General features: G+C 38.9%; 1 protein-coding gene across 3 annotated transcripts in view; it reads right to left on the reverse strand.

The window, feature by feature from the left end:
* LOC136857937 (zinc finger protein ZFP2) overlaps positions 1-21,558 on the reverse strand; it is a 585,780-nt gene that overhangs the window by 55,226 nt on the left and 508,996 nt on the right. The window contains exon 4 of one of the 3 annotated variants that reach the window (XM_067137040.2): positions 15,839-17,586. The exons of the other annotated variants lie outside the window; for them this stretch is intronic. Coding sequence (XP_066993141.2) covers positions 16,458-17,586 — 1,129 coding nt within the window. The 3' untranslated portion in view covers positions 15,839-16,457. Of the gene's footprint in view, positions 1-15,838; positions 17,587-21,558 lie in introns of those variants that run through there. 3 annotated transcript variants of the gene reach the window in all.

Below are 21,558 nucleotides of genomic sequence, written 5' to 3' on the forward strand. Positions count from 1 at the left end.
GATGGCAGATGTGAATCCCACTTTCAACAGCCTTGAAGATGGCTTTCTGTGGTTACCCATTTTCACACCAGACAAGTCCTGAGGTTGAACCTCAATTAAGGCCACACCTACTACCTTCACAATCCTAGCCATTTCCCATTTTTGTGTCGCAAAAAAACCGTTGATGTGTTAGTGTGACATTACACCACTAGGCAAGAAAAGAAAAAGAAAAAAAAAAAAAAAAAAAAAAGAGAGAATTTGTAAGCTATGAAAAAGTCAAGGATGCGAAACGTGAAGTTCGAGGTGTATGGATCATGTCTAAAGATAACAGGGTACTTGATGTTTTTGGGATGTTCAGATTTTGAAGCGGTGATGCTGACACAGAATTATTTGATAAGGCAGTCAGCTACATGGAGAACGACACAGAAAGGAATGTGATTGCACCAGGTGATATCAATTTATCCAGTGTTAACTAGGAAAGTAATGTGAATGATAGAAAGCATGATCAAGAAATTGTAAATACATGGGCACCTACAAAGGGAGTATCTGTCCCCCCTCCCCAATTCTAAACAACACTGATATTCGATTGTTTAATGTCATACCAGACCATTTCAGAAACTGAAATTACTGATAGTCAACTAACAACTGTTATAACCAGAAATTTCTGAAAACAATTTAACACTGTTTATGTATTATTTGTTTTATACATTCATGAATAAATGTCTGTAATTGTTGCATATACTAGGCCACCAATCGGAACATCACTCTAATTTGCAATATGATTACGGCTATCATGAGTGGCGACTACCTACATTTGCCACCGCTCCTACCGTAGTCTTTTTCCTTTGGCAGTGACCATAAGGGAAAGCATGTTCTGGAGATATTTTTGGACATTACAATACCTCTAGTAGACCCTAAAAACAAGCTGACTTGTAAGGCACTAATTTCGTAAGGTAATGCTTACAAAGAAGATTAAGGTAATGCTTACAAAGAAGATTATTTACTTTGCTCTCACCTAATTTTATGTGGTTTCACCTAACTGCAATTGTTATTCATGCTGTGAAATTCTGTATATTGTTACTGTTAAGGCATACAATAGTACAGTGACTAATTTCTTATGAACAAAGTGATTTCTGCTATAGTGAAACGGCAGCCTGCCACAGTTGTTGTAGGTTCTTAACCTATAATGTTACATCATCTACAATCATAGCAATGTATAATAGTTCAATGATCCTGCAATGTTTATGTTTACTATTATAGTAAGAAGTAAGTGATTTAGAACTATTTAACTTAGCAGTTAGTAATAATCTAAAGATTTAGCAAATTCTTTTGTTAGTTATGTAGGCTATATAATTTTTTTTAAAGATAGTAAGTAATATAAGTAAGGGGCTGTAAATTCCGAGGAAATGAGTGACAGTGTTGAACAGAACAAAGATTGCAGCATTCACAAAATGGAAACTGATATAGGTTCTTAACAGAGGAAAATATATGTGTGACACACTTAAAATGTGAATTATTGCTAAAACCATGTGTTCCACAACTAATGGAAGATTTTAAAGAAGATTTATGAGCCTGAGCCAGCTGCGCTTTCAGACACTATTGGTTGAAGGATCATTCTGCATGGCTATGCTATTCTCACTACTCTGGCAAAGATCATGTAAAATCAAACTGGCAAAGAGAATAAGCAGAAAAGCCGCAAAAACATTTTGGATATCTATGAAGGAAGGCAAGTCACAGTAGCTACAGCAGTATCCACCATCAGACTGAATGAAATTTAAAAATCTGGAACCGATTTTGTCAACTATTATTTTCTGTAGTACTCATGATATCTTACTTTGAAAAAAAAAAACATCAGACAGCAGAGTTTTCAATGATTTATTGGAATTCCACCTGGAAGCGGGAGATGTTGTATTTACAAGAACATCTGTTAAATTCTGCAAAAAGGCCAAGTAAACTTCTCATTAAATTCAAAATGAAATGACAGCATTTTGTGAACAAGAATGATGAGAGATACTGATTATGGAAGTAAATTTATGCAATCCCTTCTCTGTTACTGTTGACAAGACAGCTGACTACTGGAATTAGGTTCATAAAAACATATCTAATGACGATTTGAAAGTACGTGAAGAATTCCTTAGGTTTCAGCCTTTGGGAGAAATTAATGCCAAATCAGTTGCAACCATAATTTTGAATTCTTGAACAAGCTTTGGCCCCAATTTAATCAAACTATGGTTGTTATACAATAGCAGGACATGAAGTTGGAGTGCCAAAATTAATACAAGATAGTTACCAAAAGGCTATTTTCTGCCCCTGTGTTAGTCATATACTTAACCTGATAATAAACAACCTCACTGAACTCTCAGTTGTGAATAATTCATTTTCGTGAACGTCCACTTGGAAGGAATTAGATTTGTAACTTACCTCTTTTCTGTGAAGCTAGATGGTCCTCAAAGTACAAATCCATCAGGCTCTTTTCAGAAAACTTTTCCAGTATCAAGAAGACTCTCGAAAATATTTCTAAGTGCCGAAGTTTCAATTCCAAGACTCAACAACATGCACACAACCTTCACTGTACAGCACTGAATTCAGCCTTTACTGTTGCCATGCACCTGATGGAAAAATACAGTGGCATTTTAGAAACGGTAACAAACTCCCTTCAAGCAGAAGGACTGGAGGTCTTCAAAGTTAGAGAAATAGTGTTGCTACTGGACTTTAAAAAAACAATCAGCTACAATTACCCATTTTCAAAGTATAGGGAGCGTGCACGGTACTAGTAACAGAGCGCTCTGGCGGAGTTCTGAGCATTAATATGGTGAGAGTGCGCTCCGCTGAAGTGATAACTTGCGTCATAGTTACGGAAAAATTATCATTGCATCTTGTCGTCAAGATATGAAGTAGTGCTATGGAAGTTGTAATACAATATGGGTTTGAGTACATATGCTTCCAAAACAGTCGCGAGTCAACAGTGAATAAAGTGCAGAAACTAGTTGATAGTGGCCATGTGTTACAAGTTGAAGAAAGACGAACTGTTTCCAGTTGTACACTTACTGGCTTCATCATAAGGCAGACGAGTGTTAGCAAAAGCCCGTACAAGGTTACAATTGAGGTAATTACGTATCTCATTATTTTTAAACATACAGTATTATTTTTTACATTTTAATTTTATGTGATTCAGTGAAGTCTGTAATACTTTGAATTTCTATTACAGCTTGACAATCAACGAAACTGTGTTGAATCAAACTGTGACTGTGTGGCTGGTGCCGGAGGCCGCTGTAAACACGTATGTGCCATTATACAGTACTGCAATTCTGATTCAGGATTTAGTAAGACAAATTTGCAAGAATGGGGGAAACCAAATTTGAAAACAGCTGGTATGTAATATTATTGCTGTTAATTATGTAATAAATTTAAGTGCTCATAATATGATTAATACAGTGTAGATTTTTTATCTTCCAGGATCCGTAAAATATGCATATTAACTCTGTAACACTTCATCTTCTGTACATCTCCCACTGTGAATAAAAGGCGGCATAACAAGTAACGAATGAGGTGACTGTGTTTTAATGCCTGGGAATCCTTTGTCGGCTAATATAACGTCCCCTTCACTCAAAAGATTTAGGAAGCCTGAATTGTTAACAATAAAAGTATCACTAGTTCTTCCATCATAACAAGGGGAAACAAAAACAGTAGTTCCGTTTGGGGCCACAGCTAATAAAATTTTTTATATTGACTTGTACGAGGAATACATGTAACATCTCTCATCTATTCTTGCTGGTGTTTCTGATTTCATTTCTGTGCAATCTATTATAACTCGTGCACCAGGATAAAATGTTTTAAAAGCGCGAGGCAAAGTATTTTGCATGGATAGTTTGCTAGGCCGGAAAATAAAATTAGAAGTGCGTTTCTTGATTACTCCGAGAGCAGTAAAAAATATTTGCGCAGCAGTAGTCCGATGTACACCAAATATGACTGCCAAGGCAGCACAGGTTATACCCAATTTCATTTTCATTAAAAAGAGTAAACAAACATCGTTATTACCTATATTTATAGACACTTTAAAAACAAAGAAAGAAAGTAAAAAATTGAATGTTTTAAATTATACACTTGTTGAATCCTTGAACTGTGCCTCACTTTTTATGCTCTGGTATCCATGAAATCCTCTGCATATGTCCAGGGGGGTGTTGGGACCACAACTTTCATCCCCCTTCTCCGAAATACTTGGAGGTACTGTGCTTGAGTTGTACTGTGTGCCTACATGAAAAAAATGAAATGTCGTACAGCTTTTAGTGCCAGGATATCCCAGAAAGGGTTCGGCTGACCAGGTGCAGGTCTTTCTATTTGACACCCGTAGGTGACCTGCGCGTCGTGATGAGGATGAAATGATGATGAAGACAAGACAAACCCAAGCCCTCGTGCCATTAGAATTAACCAATTAAGGTTAAAATCCCCGACTCGGCCGGGAATCGATGTGCCTACATCATTCCCACTAAAAACACAAGTGAATTCGAAAGTCATTGCTTCAATCTGAAATGCTGCTTGCACCGACTTATGTAGTTTCTCACACTTTCTCCCAATAAATTCATGAGTTTCCTGATTAGAAGATGTATGTATATTTGAGCATTTCATTCATTTACTTGCTCTTTCAAACCGGGATACATCACATTCTCTTTTTGGTTTCTTCTTATAGCTCTCATGAAACACAGATGGATGATGGATGATTTTCAATATTACTTGGCTTTCCTCCAACAAAATGTTCACTGCAAATGACGGAGCATTTGGTGGGTTCCCATGGAGTTCCATCTACACTGAAATGCAGGAAAACATGTTTTATTATTATTATTATTATTATTATTATTATTATTATTATTATTATAAATATTTGGCGTAGTCAAGACAGGTGCACACGAAAGGACATGAGTGCAAACATACAAACCTGCTGCAATGCATACTTGAAATGAAATGTACTATTTCAAAGTGTACTTAAATCAACGTGTTCTTGACTAGGCATACCTGGTATGTTTGAAATGTGTGATATGAAATGTGTGATTTTAGCCACAAATGAAATAAGGTACGGTACTGTACTTACTTGATTCTTCCCACAGCCGAAATCCACTTCCTGCGTCTGTCCGATTCCCATGGACGACCAGGAAATGTGTGAAATATAATTCGTTTTCCATGCGTGTTTCTTTGTGTGTTGTGGCAGTTCACTGCACAACAGTTTCTATTTGATTTAGGGATTTTGATACACTACTACTACCACAATTTCACACTCACAGTTACACAGCCTGGACTGACCGCTCAAGACAAGATCACCGAAACGTTACCGATTTCTTCCGCATTCATGTTTTTCCTGGTTTTGTAAGGCTAAATTCTTCACCATCTTAGATCTCAACCAAGCCTATAATCAGATACCACTTGCAGAAGAACCAAACATCTAACTGCTTTCGCTACTGACTGGAATCTGTTCAAATACACCTGCATGGGGTAAGCGAGAATGTAAGAACATGAATGAAAAGTTGGGAAGAGGTACTGACTGGAGCACAATCTTATGGTTCAATGCCTTGTAATCAACTACTGGCCTGAAGCTGCCTTGTGGTTTTGGCACCAGAAAAATAGGTGAAGAATACGCCGACTTTCAAAGAACATCTAGCTCATCTAGAGGAAGCACAAAAATGCCTTTATAATGCAGGTTTGATGGTTAAGCTGTGAAAAGTATCTTTTGCTAAACCATCAATGTTGTTCTTGGGGCATATACTGTTGTTTCCCCCGATGGAGTTCCAGCAGACCAATTGAGGACTCAGGCTAACCATAATTTCAAGCCTCCCAAAGATGTTAAAAGGGTTGCTAGATTCATCGGTATGGTAAACTTCTTTAGAAAATTCATCCCAAACTTCGCTAACAAGGCAACACCCCTGAATCTTCTTTGCAGGAAAGGTGTCGAATTCAAATGGGGTCCTCCTCAACAAGCCGGTCCCGAGGATCTCAAATCAGCCCTCTGCGATGCCCCTGTCTTGGCTATAACGGATTTTTCCACGAAGTTCATTGTACAGACCAAAGCGTTTTCATCAGCTGTTGCTGTGCTTGATCGTGGGTCACGCACAAGGCTTACCCCATGCGGCTGTATTCGTACAGATTCCAGAAACAAGAAGTTCTATGGAACTTGCTCTATGGGGATGATGCCTACGCTTGTCAGTACCACCAAACATGATCTACAACACCACGTCCAAGCCTGGCATGACGGCCTCAGCAGATTTCGTCTTCACCTTAACATCAAGAAGACAGAATACCTTACAAACCAGAGTGACAGAGATATTAAAGTCAATGGTGAAAACCTACCAAAGACCAATACTTTTCATTACTTAGGATCTCATTTATGTAGTAACACCAATATTAAAGTTGAAGTGTGGGCAAGGATAAATGGTGGGTGGATGTGATGGAGGAAGGTAATGGCAGTTCTCTGTGACAAGAGAATGCCGATACACCTGAAGTCAAAAATATACCACACAGTTGTTCATCCAGTTGCTATCTATGGAGCTGAGTGCTGGGAATCTCTTGCCTTGACCACATTACAAATGACGCTGTTCAGAGGAAGATTGGCACGCCCCAATAAATGAGCAAATGCATCAGAGATGTCTCCAGTGGTATGGCCACATCATGCGCACGGCATCTCACACCATGGCCAATACAGCTTACCACCTTAAAGTCAGTGAAACTCAACCAATTGGAAGGACAAATCAACAATGGCAGGATGCCATAAACGCTGACGTACAAGCACTCCACCTTCAGCATAATGATGATTTCAATCATGGCAAATGGCATTCCTTTGTCCATCAAGTGGACCCTATACTTGTAGGATAAACGCTCAGCGGAAGAAGAAGAAGAAGAAGAAGAAGAAGAAGAAGAAGAAAGCTCCAGGAAAACATTCTTTCTGATTATATTAGGTAGGTTTGCAAAATTATAACTTGTTTGACAGACAGCAGTTTGGGTTTAAGAAAGATTATACCAGTGAGGCTCAACTCGTAGGATTCCAGCGAGATATATCAGATATTTTCGATTCAGGAGGCTAAATGGACCTTATCAGTACTGACCCATCCAAGGATTTTGATATGGTAGATCATGGGCGAGTACTGGAAAAATTGAGGGCTATTGAACTAGATGAAAAAATGATTAAATAATTGGCTAAATTTCTAGAAAATGAAACAAAACAGAATTGGAGGAAGTTAACCATTATCTGATCCTGTAATGATTAAAAGGGGTGGTTCCGTAAGGCAACATCATTGGACATTTATGTTTTTATATATAAAACTATATGCAAAAAATTATTTGAGTTAAGAATTGGAATCACAAACAATGCTTTATGTGGAAAAAGTACTACTGTATTAGGTAATAAATGTTAAAAGGATTATGAACACCTGCAAAAAAAGAACTCAACAAAGTTGTGAGATGGATAGCAGAAAATGGTATCATGATAAACAGGGTGAGAAGTCGGGTTGCAAATTTCACCAAGAGGAAAAGGCAACACAATTTTTTTCCAGGTGATTTCTAATTTTTTAAAAAGTAGTGTTATGAAAATGTTGCAACCTCTCGCTGGGGAAGACTTGGGAGAAAGGGTATGAGGTGCTCGAATAAGTGGTATGTGCTGAGTTGTTAAGTGGAGAGATGTCGTAGAATGATATTAGCAGATACATAAGCTTGAATGGAGTTTATAAAAGTAGGAAAGAAAATAATATGAAAGCAGAGTTCAATTTTTTTTTATGGCCTCCAGATATACTATTTTATATGTGTTCACCACCAGAGAAACATGCAATTGAGAATACATCCCACCGCATAGGTTTGGGATAAGGAAGGGCATCCGGGCATAAAATGAGACTTTATCTACATTAATACCAACCACAGATAACTGTGATATATGCCAGGAAAGAAGAAGGTTTTATCTCAATCCATTAAATAAGAGACGACGCCCTATAGGCAACCTGTACGTCTTTGAGGATAGAGCTCTACCTAAGATGAATTCTAATGCTGAAGATGGCACAAACACTTAGACAATGAACCAATGAAGTAAAGGAAACACGACAGAGTGAAAATAAGTCATGCGGCAATGGATTCAGTCACAAACTAATATACAATGACACCCGTGGAACAACTGGCAGTGTTGGTCTGGTTGTATCTGCAAAATTTAATGACAGTGTCTCTGAAGTTCAATGGTATAATGATTGCTAGATGAAAACTGTCTGTATCGCAGATGGAAGAAAATACACCTCTTCAATGCCTACACCCTGCAGAGGCCAAACAGCTTTGATCTAGGTGCCTTTTGGGTCACACTTGACAAAAAGACCAACGAAGTGCCCCCAAAAGATTAATTTATCATTGCTGGCAATCTGAACAAGCATGCAGGTCGCAGAAAAGAAGACCATACTACACAGAGTAGGCATGGGCATAAAGAAAAGAACGACGACAGTCAGTGAATCCTCAATTTTGCACAAGCTCATGACCTGGTCATCATAAACATTTTGTTTAAGAAGCGTGATTCACATCTAGTAACATACTACAATGGCACAAATACAACCCAGATTGATCACATTATCGGACGTTGAAAACTCAAAGACGTGTCTGATGCAAAAGTAGTGTCATATGAGACAATCACGATGAAGCACTGACCGCTGATCTGTAAGCTGTGCATCAAGCCACCAACAAACCAACACGCAGAGCGAACTGGACCAGTGAAAATAAAATGGTGGCAGTTCAAAGAGAATGAGGCTGACATTGTTTTATGCATTACATACGTAGGTGGTTTGAAAAGTTCTTGGAATGTACTAGAATTAAGTATCTTACCTCGGTGGAACTGCTTTTATTTTTCAACATAGTCTCCCTGTAGACTAATGCATTTGGTCCAGCGATGTTCCAATGCCTTGATCCCATCTCGAAAATAAGATTCCTCCAGGCCTACAAAATACCTCTCCAATTCGGCTGTCAGTTCTTTCCTTGTAGAAAATCTCCGTCCACCGAGGAAAATTTTCAGCTTGGGGAATAGATGAAAGTCTGATGGTGCCAAATCAGGTGAATAAGGTGAATGTGGCAACAATTCGTACCCCAGTTCATGAAGTTTTACCATGGCAATAACACTTGTCTGCGGCGGAGCGTTGTCCTGATGAAAGATGACCTTTTCCTTGCCAAAACAGGCCTTGTTTCGCGTATCTTTTCCTGTAGTTGGTCTACGAGGTTTGCATAGTATTGCCCCGTAATTGTTTGGCCAGTAAGAAGATAATCTATCAGCAGAATGCCTTCTGCATCCCAGAAAACTGAGGCCATGACCTTTCCGGCTGAACGCACTGCCTTTGCTTTCTTTGGTGGTGATGAATCAGCATGTTTCCACTGCTTTGACTGCTGTTTTGTCTTTGGAGTATAGTAGTGGACCCAAGTTTCATCTGTAGTCACAAACCGGCGCAAAAAATCTTGTTGGTTGCACTGAAAACGGGCCAGACTTTGTTCGGACATTTCCAATCTGGTGCGTTTATTGTCCAATCTCAAGAGCCGCGGCACCCATCTTGCGGATAATTTTTTCATACCCAATTCTTCGGTTAAAATATAATATACCCATTCAGAAGACATCCCTACAGCTTCAGCAATCTCCCGCACTTTCAGTCGATGATCCTCCATGACCATTGTATGCACTTTTGCGATAAATTCTGGGGTCGTAACACTTTTCGGCCGTCCACTATGCGGATCATCATCCAAGCTCTCCCGACCAAATTTAAACTCGTTGGTCCACTTGGCAACAGTTGAAAATGAAGGAGCAGAGTCCCCCAGTGTGTTCTGAAAGTCAGCATGAATTTCCTTTGCTTTCATACCTTTCTTTACAAAGTATTTAATCACTGCTCGAATCTCAGTTTTTTCCATTGTCACAAATCACTACGCAGAAACAACAACAAAAAGTCGTCACTACCAAACTCCTGCAGCTAGAGCACTGACACACCACGTGTTTACTCACAAAGGATGTGTGATTATTGCGCGAGAACCTTATTGCTCTAGCACTGACATCTAGCGGTGATTCCGAGAACTTTTCAAACTGCCCTCGTAACTGTTGATTACCACCATGGAAGGAAGTTGGATGAAGCTGAAAGGGGCCGCTAATGTCATTCTTGGAAAATCAAAACTAGAATGCAAGTGCACAGACAGAGATACATGGCTTTGGAATGATGATGTAAAAAGCCACTACATAAAGAAAGAAGAGTTGCATCATGAATTCCTTGCAGACAAAACACCAAATCATTGGAACAAATACAGAACAAGCCACAAAATCTGCATAGTTTGCTGATCTCTACGCAAAACTTGACTTGCGTGAAGGAGAACAAGACGTCTACCAACTTGCTAAATCAAGACATTGGTAAAACAGAAGATATCCATGAATTCTATCGTGCCATGATAAAAAATGGTAACTTGCTGGTTGACTAGAGAAAAGCGAGAACACTGGCAAAACTACTTCCAGAATATTTCAACTGAAGAATTTCCGCAGCCTTGAATCCCAACCATTTCTGTTTTCCATGGACTTGAGAAAGAAATTGAAGTTGAAAAGGTCAAGGCTACTCTGAAGGAAATTAAGAAACAGAAGGCCACCATTCCAGATGACTTTCCAGCACAGCTATAGTATTCGCATTGTTGGGATGCAGCAGGATGGTAGGCACAGCTCTTTAACAAGGTCATCAGAGAGGGGTGAAACCTGATCGACTGGCAACATAGCGTCACTGTACCATATTTAAAAAGCAAAGAAGTCCTGCTGAGTGTGCTCATTATCACCCAATTTGGCACTGATTCCACTTACTCAAATTTTCATCTTTCTTATCTGACCTCCCTTGTCAATTCTTATTCCTTTCTGACCCCAACAGTATTAGGTTTGCGAGGCCTAAGACATTTTTCATTTTCATGCCCGTCATGGCCCTTCCATTTTTTTTATGCTAATACCTTCTTCATTCTTTGAAAGATAGGACCCTTTCCTTTTTCTAGTAATACTTCCTCTTAAAACACTGTTCACCACCAATGAAAGAGAAAAGAGTTTTTTTTAATATCTTTACTTTTCATATCTTTAACAGTTCAGAGGTTATTCAAGATGAACATTTTATTGACTGTTGGTAATTTTACAATTCATGGCTGCAGGATCATCCAAATTCCAAAAAAAATACTGCAGGATCATCCATTATAGTTCGTGTTTAACAAGGTTCTGCCCTTTCAGCACTCTTGTTCAACTTAGCGATCGACACCATAACAGTTGACCTGCACCGGCCAGGTAACATGGACCCTTCTCTATGCTGATAATGTCATGTTGGCTGCAGAGAAGAACCAAGATATATAATGTCAAACTCAAGAATGGAGCAACAGACTGACACAATGCAGCCTGCACTTCAACAAGAAGACAACAGAGTACATGATGTCTGGTGCACAAGAAATGGGAACCACCCAAGTAGATGGTGATAACCTGCTACGAGTAAGCAAGTTTAAATATCTTGGTTCCATGATGGCTGACAATGGCAGACTCCTCAAAGAGATCAACACAAAAAGTAATGCAGTGTGAAGTGACAAACAACAACTGGAGTCACTTAATAATAATGGTGTATGGCCTCCGGAGAGGCCTGGTGCAGGTCTTTTTCTAGTAGACGGCCTATTAGGCGACCTTCATGTCTGTGAAGATGAGGGTCCTACCTAGGATGATTTCTAATGTTCATTACACCAAACACACCCAGCCCCCGAGCCATTGGAATTAACCAATTAAGGTTAAAATTCCCGACCCAGCCAGGAATCAAACGTAGGACCCTCTGAACCGAAGGCCAGTACGCTGACCATTCAGCCAACAAGTCGGACAACTTACGAAGGCCATCCGGAAAGTGGTACCCGTTTGCGCAATAAACAAACAGGAGTAAATATTAACAAATACACTCATTTTTATTGAAAAGAGCATACTTTACACTACTTCTCCACATAATCTCCAAGCAAATTTAGGCATTTGTCATAACGTGGGACGAGTTTTTGTATTCCAGCGTCATAGTCCTCCGCCACCAGCGTATTGAAAGACGTAGTCACGGCTCGTTTAAGTTCTTCATCGCTGTCAAATCTTTTTCCCACCAGAAAGTCTTTAAGCTTTGTAAAGAGATGAAAATCCGAAGGGGCCAAGTCCGGGCTATACGGGGGATGGTCGAACGTTTCCCACTTCAATTGCTGCAAAAGTTGTTTTGTTATCACAGCTGCATGAGGTCTGGCATTGTCATGAAGGAGAATGACGCCTGTAGACAATAGACCTCGCCATCGATTTTGTATTGCGTGCCGTAATTTCTTTAATGTTTTACAATACGCATTATCATTCATTGTGTCTTCATGGGCCATAAAATCAATGAGCAGTACACCTTGGCGATCCCAGAAAATGGTTGCCATGAGTTTCCTGTTGGACAGAACAGTCTTCAATTTTTTTGGTTTGGTTGGTGAATGAGCATAATGCCACTCCATTGACTGTCATTTACTCTCAGATGATGCATAACAAACCCATGTTTCGTCCCCAGTAATGATGCGAGTTAGGAAAGAGTCTCCTTCATTAAAATAACATCCCAGAAACGTCAGTGCTGCAGCCATACGCTTGGTTTTATGCTCCTCTGTAAGCATGCAAGGGACCCATCTTGCACAGATTTTTGAATAATGCAGATGGTCTTTGACAATTTCATGAACAATTATTGTTCGAGACACATTAAGAAAATGTTCACAGAGTTCATTAATTGTGACGCGCCGATTGTTCCTCACGCATTCGTCTACTGTGCTCAGCAGTTGGTCTGTAATGACAGATTGTCTCCCTGAACATTCCTCGTCGTGTGTATTCCCCCTCCCCAGGTTGAAGTTGCAACACCAGTGCCGAACAGACGACTCGTCCATCACATTGTCTCCATACACCTCCGTTAATAGGCGATGAATATCACAAGGTCAAACGTTTCGTGCATTACGAAATTTAATCACGGCCCTCACTTCACAAGTGGCGGGGTTCTCAATTTGTTTAAACATTTTAAACGATCACAGACACAACACAGGCAATGCTAGCGTCACGCAACCTCGCACAGAGCAGGCAGACAAGCCATTGACGCGGTCTGACCTTGCCCAGCGGCTACCCGAGTCGTCAGTGTTTCATGCGGCGCTAACGGGTACTACATTCCGGATGGCCCTCGTATGACCACAGGATGCAAGATCATCTAGAATCAAAAATCAACCATGCTGTCATTCATCCTGTCACACTATGGGCCGATTGCAGAAACGATGACTAGTTTTAAGCCTTAGACAACGTCTATCTAAACAACATCTAAATCGAGCACGATCTTCCATTGCATAAACAATGTTCAGCCGGTGTTTAATTAGACATTGTTTAAAGTTTCAATATTGGTTTGAAAATTGAGATAGAAGTATCTTTCATGTAACAATCTGCTTGTCGCAACAAATGAAATTTGTCGGTGCACGTGCCAAACGCCAGTCAGCTGTTTGTCTTCCTACACGTTACTCAAATATGGCTTAGCATGAGCATGACTTGCCCACAGATAAGAATATCGCTTTCGGTGGAAATTAAATCTCATAATATTATCGACACTAAAGTGACACGACAACGTACGGGGAAGTGTGGCTGTGATTATAGTGTTGTTATGGTGAGTGTAATCTAGTCATAAATAGCTTTGAAGAAGGGAAGATGAAACAATAGTAATGTGTAACCGAATGTGTTGTGCAGGCCATATAGATGGAGATCGTAGGTTTGAAATGCATCATCGGCAGCCCTGAAGATTGTTTCCTGTAGTTTCCCTATTTTTACACCAAGCAAATACTAGGGCTGTTATTATGGTTATTACTGTTTTTCCCCAGTCCTCTTTAAACAATAATCACCACCACTTGCCTTTTCTTATCTCATAGTTGTTGAAAACATCTGAATTAGTGCGATGATTATATATATATATATATATACTAGCAAATGTACCCGTGCTTCGCTACAGTATTTTACACTGTGCACGGATTTCTCCATAAATTACTGCAAAGACAGTGAGTAAGATTATATTAAATTGCATGTCTCTTAGCGCTATCCGAAAAACAAAACAGGGAGGACGCCATACGTTGTTTGCGATGTAAGGTAGGCATTGGCGAAGTTTTGACAATAATGGCAGGCCACATTCCCTATTGGCATCACAATCAAGTTTGGGAGTTTCTACTATAACGGCAGGCTCACTTCGCAACCGTCATTCACAGCAGAGATGGAGTTTTCTTTAAAAAGACAAGCCATTATGCTGGCCATTCAGCCAAGAATTATTATCTATATAAATAAAATTATAATTTTGTCTATACACCTCAAATTGCTGCCTCATACTTCATTATCTCAAATTAAGTATACAAAAGTCAAAAATAGGTTTCGTTACATTTTTGTCTATCAGTACGCTTGTTTCTTTGTGGCAACATTATGGGAAAACAGCTCAACAGACTTTCTTGAAACTTGGTATTTAAGTTCAGGAATAACCATGTTATGCACTAGGATATATATTATTTGATCAGTAGTCAGTGTCGTAGTGATATTAAGGGGATCAAAACAGGTAATGTCAAAATTCTCCAATAGTATCAGCTGTATCGAGGACCTGAACACACTAAAAGGTGTGGGAGCTACAGTTTCCAAGCTTTCATGTTTTGTGTGTGTTTCCAAATTAGGAATAATAACAAGAATATTCATTGATTATTTTACTTTTCACAACCTACCTAATATGTTCAAAAATATTAGTTTTATCTAAAAAAAATACATAATAAAAATGATGAAGACAATTTTCAATCTATTATATCTGATAAATCTTACCATACAAACTATAATAAAGGAGATAATCATGAATTTACATTTTGATTACTAGGTTCATCAACAGCAAGCCTCACTGATGTGGAAATATTGTTCAGTCATCCTGTAAACAAAGTGGCTGGTGATGGTTCTTGTCAAGATTGTTTTTATAAGCTGTAAAACCACATGGTCATTCACCTCTATTGATCAAGAAGATAATGAAGATGATTATCAGGACGACAGGAAAAATGTGCAGGAAGATTCTCTTGAAAAGGAATAACTGCTGAGATTGAAAGAATAGTCTAATTTCCTACTAACGATAAACAGCCAGAAGAAATGTGATTGACTACAATGTCCTAAGCCGTTAACACTTATCAACAATACACTGACTGATTATTGTTGTTAATCGAGGTGTACTTTGTCTCCTCAGCTGCCAATCATCTTCACTAGATGGCATTACTGCTGCAATTATACAAAACCAACCCATCAACAATAGGTATGACAGCTAGTTATTATCTGAAGCTAGGATTGAGACAGTTGCTCCAGGATTATGATTAAAATATTATACCAGTATCTTCCGGAAGAAAGAATAGTAAAACATACAGAAAAAAAATACATTTAGGATAGCTGTTCTCAGCATTGATAGCTGAATACTGGTGCAATTTCCATGACCTACTATACACTGATTGTGTCTATTTGCTATGAATGAGTTCTCAATTTAAACAATTAAACGTAGAAACTGTACATGGAAAGTAACAACTTACCAGGTAACAGAATGGTTGGATATTTTTAATGGGTTCTTAACTCTTCAGATTTCAGATTTTTCACCACAACTTTCAAGATGCAGGCAGCTTAGCCAACATTTACATTTCTTCAAGGTCTCCGAGTTATATTATAATCTTCAAGTTATCAGTTGAGTTATTAATTTACACCTGAATACAGATCTTCATACCATGTAAGGTTTGAAACTCTATCAATTTCGTCATCCATAAAAAAGGGTTCAATTCAATACGTACAAAAGTATGATGTAGAATTTTTATTGAAAATAGTAATAAAACATAAAATTATTCCTTTTTAAATTTCAACTCATTAAAAAACAATCATATTAAGCACAAAAGTTAAAATATGGTTTGATATACTGATCTAGCATCACCACATTGATGAGGAAAATCTCCATGAACAAGTTGTCAACAAATTTCACACATAAATTATTATCATACCTTGGCATTTATAATATGGTTTGGGATTGAAATTTTCCTTTAAAAAAAAAGTTGCATTCAGAATGACAGCTTGAACTTGAAACAAAGTCATACCAAAAAAGTATTAACTTCTCTATCACCATGTCTATTTTTATGCAAGGTATGAACAACAGAAACAACAGAACGGTTATTGGATATCTGTTTCCTGCTCCAATGTTATTTCTATCATAACCAATTTCACCTTGATTGAAAACAATGAGCCATACATTACCATATGCACAGTATTCATTCCTCTCTCTTATAAAGGTGTTCTGACATTCAATAATTTTGTGATAGAAATATACATCATGTACAAGACAAAGGTCCATATCTATAATAGTTCCAGAGCTAAACCTAAACAAAAATTACAAATGAAAAATTTGCTTTCTATATAAAAGATTAATTCAAAACATTAAGTTTTATTTCATGTGGACTTTCATGTGTAATTTCAGAAGAGATTTTGAAACAAAACAATTCTCACAAATGTCACATTTATAGGGTCTGTGTCCGGTGTGGTACCTCATGTGTATAACTAGAGTAGAACGTTGGGTGAATGTTTTGTTACAGCGATCACATGAATAGGGTCGTTCACCTGTATGTGTTCGCTTGTGAATGCGGAAAATGGATAATTTTGTGAAGGTTTTACCACACACATCGCAAACATAGGGTCTTTCACCCGTATGTAATCGGTTGTGCTGTTTGAGAGACTCTCGGGATGACAGGGCCTTACCACACGTGTCACAGACATATGAGCGCTCTCCAGAATGAACCTTTAGATGAATTTTCAATGCACCTGAATTCCGACATAGTTTTCCACAAGCTTCACATTGACAAGGCCTTCGAGGTTGTGGCTTGTATCCTGGATCATGGTACTTCATATGTCCACTCAAAGAATGGTTAGTGGCGTAGGCTTTTCCACATTTATCGCAAATAAAAGGACGATTTCCAGTGTGTATATTTTTATGTTCTTCCAGTTGACGAAGACTAATACAACCTCTATTACAAATTTCACATTTATATTTGAAATCATTAAAGTGCCTCTTTCGATGAACATCCATGGAAGTATTTGAATTAGTTGAATAGTTACAAATATCACAAAAATACTTGAGTTCACTTGAATGTCTTTTCTTATGGTTAGTCAACTCATATGTACGCTTGAAAGTCTTTTGACATATATCACAGATGTGTGGTCGTTCTGTACTATGAGTCAACATATGACGCCAGATACCATGTTTCTTTACAGTTTTAGAACAAATGTCACACTTTGCAGTTGTACTTTCTTCATGACACTTCATATGTATATTAAGATGATAGAGATCACGACATCCCATGCCACATTTGTAGCAATCCAGTGTCTTCATGTCCTTAGCGACAACAACTGGTTTCTTGGGGGGTTCTGCAACTAATGGTTTGCTATTATTTCCTGGGTTTGTGCCCAATAATGTGAGGAACAGACGAGGACTGGAAACGGATGTCTGATTATTATACAGAGGATTAATCTTGCTCTGGATGGGATCTCGCAGGATTATTAAGTAGTTACCATTTGCCCTAAAAAGAGGAAAAAAAATACATGTAGTAAGAAACTGAGAATAAAATATAACAACAATAGCAATACTTAAAAGAGTTAACTTAAGAGTATTTTTCATTGAATAATACGATATGTGCTCTCAGTTTGGCAGTGAATTCGTGATTATTCTTCCATGTAGCTATTGACCATATGACTCTGAACACCATGTTAATAATATCATTTGGCAGATTTGGCAGGTTCACTTATTATACATGGTGGCCCACTTAAACCTTTCACCGCAGATATATCTGGAACAACAAGAGATATTCAAAAATGACTTTCACGGGCATGAAAGCAGGGGAGGGGCTAATTAAAGTAAATACTATGAGCCAGTCTAAAACGTAGGAAAATAGTATCTTCAACATCAACTTACGTTTTTAAATGGACACCCTGTATTATTTTGTAAGCAATCGTTAATTTGAAAAATCACATAAGTAATGGCGTTTGTTTCATCGCAATAGGTCAATCACATCCCGAGATATTGCAACGTGAAGTTGATGCTTGTGGTAAGCGGAACGCGCAGCAGTTGAACATCCCGAGAGTCAAGCGCGAATCTCACGGTCCTCTTACTTGTGATATGATTGCCGTACTACAATGCGACAGGCGCTATACTTAATGCTATTTGCACTGCTATCAAGAGGGATGAAAATAAGGTAATTTCGTTACAGTAACTTTGTTGTACGAATTATGTACCGGTACATTCTGAAGTAGTACAGTACAGAGTACTGCAATGTAGTGTGTAGGTAAATAAAACACGCAAGACTGAAACCGTTATTTACATATCCTTTTACTGTGGCAGGAAACCCTTCTCTCATTTTCATCCCTCTTGATAACAGTGCAAATAGGAAGAGGACGGTGAGGTTCGCGCTCGACTCTCGGGATGTGCAACTGCTGCGCGTTTCGTTTATCTCAAGCGTCAACTTCACGTTGCAATATCTCAGGATGTAATTGACTATTGCGATGAAACAAACGCCATTACTTATGTGATTTTTCATATTAACGATTGCTTACGAAATAATACAGGGTGTCCATTTAAAGAAACGTAAGTTGATGTTGAAAATACTATTTTCCTACGTTTTTGACTGGCTCATAGTATTTACTTTAATTAGCCCATTTCCTGCCTTCATGCCCGTGAAAGTCATTTTTCAATATATCTTGTTGTTCTAGATATATCTGCGGTGAAAGGTTTAAGTGGGCCACCCTGTATGTAAAATCTCAGGACCGACGAAACGGGTAACAACATATAACATTCAATAGTAGCATAGTAATATTTTATTTTCACTGATCATTGATCACATACTATCTAGAATCTGACACATCCAAGTGTTCTGCATTATGACAGAGCAGCTCAATAGTAACTAGGAATGTGTGTTTTGAAAGAAGAAGTTTCATAAGACACTGCCATGTATTTCCATCTAGTGAAAGGCATATAATCACATATTTCATAGCCTTACCACAATACAAAAATGTTTAGTTATGAGATACCATTAACTCAACAGTAATCTCTTATATGCTTCACATTTTAAGTTAACTGAACAGCATTGCCAAAGAAATGAAAAAGGAAGAGAAATTCTGCTCTTTTCTGATCATCACAGCAACTAATAGAGAATAGAGCTTCCAAGTACGTCATCTACCTAAGTCCTCTGGGTACTGGAGTTTGAGAAATATGTGCACAATGTATATAATAGGAATTTCCCACCAAGTACCAATAAATGAGAGGGCGAAGAGGTTGCAAAATACGAACTCAATCCCAAAAATTTCTGCACGCAACCACATTGCAATTTTACCCCGAGGAGCAAAGATGGCAAATACTGTACACAATGAGAAAAGGGATAAAAACTTGTGATAATGTTCCATTCTCATTACCTTCACTAAACCTAATGTGGGAATATAGATACATGCTCCATATCTCAAGGACTCAAAAGACTTCAAATACCGAATATAACACAGAGCAAAAACTGGGCAAGAGTTATTAAAACTCATGCAAGGAAACAAATACCATATTTTACTGCTTATATTACAAGGGAAAATTGAGGGGCATTGTAGAATTGGACACAGAAGGAAGTTGTGACTAAAGGACATAGAAAAATGGGTAAACACCTATAATGCCCAACAACTTTATCACCAGTCACAAGACGGAAGAATGTACGCTGTACTGACAGCCAACATCTGATGGACTATACAAAGCACATGAAGAAAGGAGGAGAAGAACCAATATCCTTCTGCATGCAAGCACGGATATTGTATGACTGATTATCATTACGGTTGGAAATAAATGAGATCCATTATAAACTGTTTAGGACAGGAACACAGTGGGCAAAGTAAACAAAAAATCTTGCTATTTCACAATCACAGCATTCATAACATTGCAGAAATGCTGAATACTCTTATTGGTGGTGTATCTCCATTTCTGCCAAGTATAAAGGCTAATACACCAATGAGCAATTTAATTATCTACTAGAGTGTAGCACCCCGTTTCACCCTGATGGTAGTGACAAGGTACGGCATGAACTACACAAGATATCAAAGTCATAGGGGACCCATACTAATCCATGACCACCACACAACCTCCCATAATGCACGGAGATTGGTTGGAGTAAGGTCGTGAGCACATAGATTCCTCTCGATCGCACCTCAGATGTGCTCAATAGGATTGAGGTCAGACGACCCTTAGTAGTAGGGAAGAATCCTTACGTCCGTGAAGCATTCATTAAACCAATCAGCACTGGGTGAGTTGGCCATGCGGTTAGGAGCGCGCAGCTGTGAGCTTGCATCTGGGAGATAGTGGGTTCGAACCCCACTGTCGACAGCCCTGAATATGGTCTTCCGTGGTTTCAAATTTTCACACCAGGTAAAATGCTGAGGCTGTACCTGAATTAAGGCCATGGCCATTGCCATTTCCTTCCTCTCCTCGCCCTTTCCTATCCCATCGCTGCCATAAGACCTATCTGTATCAGTCCAATGTAAAGCAAATTGAAAAGAAAGAAAAAAGCCAATTGGCCACAATTCGCGAGCGACAATGTTGCTACAGGAAAAGGACTCCTGCAGTGTGTTGGAGGTGAACAAATGGGGAACGTGATCTGACAGAAGGTTCCCGTAACGTTCGCTACTGAAGGACATTGGCAGATATACCAGGAGTTCCATTTCACTCCAACTGAAGAGTCCTCATACAAGGATATCACCACCATTGGCTGAGGTGTTACCTACTGGAAGGAGGGAACCATTGTCTCACGTGCTAGGTGACGGACTCGTACCTAGCCATCGTCGTGTAGCAATTGGAACGTCAGCTCAACTAACCAGCCTTTTTCCATACTTTGTTATATACATACATACATACATACATACATAGATCATCATTAAAGACTGTTATGCCTTTCGGCATTCCGTCTGCAAGCCTCTGTGAATTTACTAAACGTCGCCACAATCTTCTATTTGCAACTAGTGCTGTGGCCTCATTTAGTTCTATACCTCTTATCTTTAAATCGTCAGAAACTGACCATCGTCATCTTGGTCTCCTCCACTTCTCTTACCCTCCATAACAGAGTCCATTATTCTCCTAGGTAACCTATCCTCCTCCATGCGCCTCACATGACCCCACCACCAAAGTCGCTTTATGCATACAGCTTCATCCATTGAGTTAATTCCTAAGTTAGCCCTTATCTCCTCGGTCCGAGTACCCTCCTTCCATTGTTCCCACCGGTTTTGTACCAGCAATCATTCTCGCTACATTCATGTTACTTCTAACTTATGAATAAGATATCCTGAGTCCACCCAGCTTTCAGTCCCGTAAAGCAAAGTTGGTCTGAAAACAGACCGATGTAAAGTTTCGCCTGAGAGCTGACTTCCTTCTTACAGAATACTGTTGATCGCAACTGTGAGCTCACTGCATTAGCTTTACTACATCTTGATTCAGTCTCACTTACTATGAGGATTGGGGCAAAAGTCATGGCAAC

The sequence above is a fragment of the Anabrus simplex genome, chromosome 1 (assembly GCF_040414725.1).
Source record: "Anabrus simplex isolate iqAnaSimp1 chromosome 1, ASM4041472v1, whole genome shotgun sequence".
In the NCBI taxonomy this organism is placed as follows: Eukaryota; Metazoa; Arthropoda; class Insecta; order Orthoptera; family Tettigoniidae; genus Anabrus; species Anabrus simplex.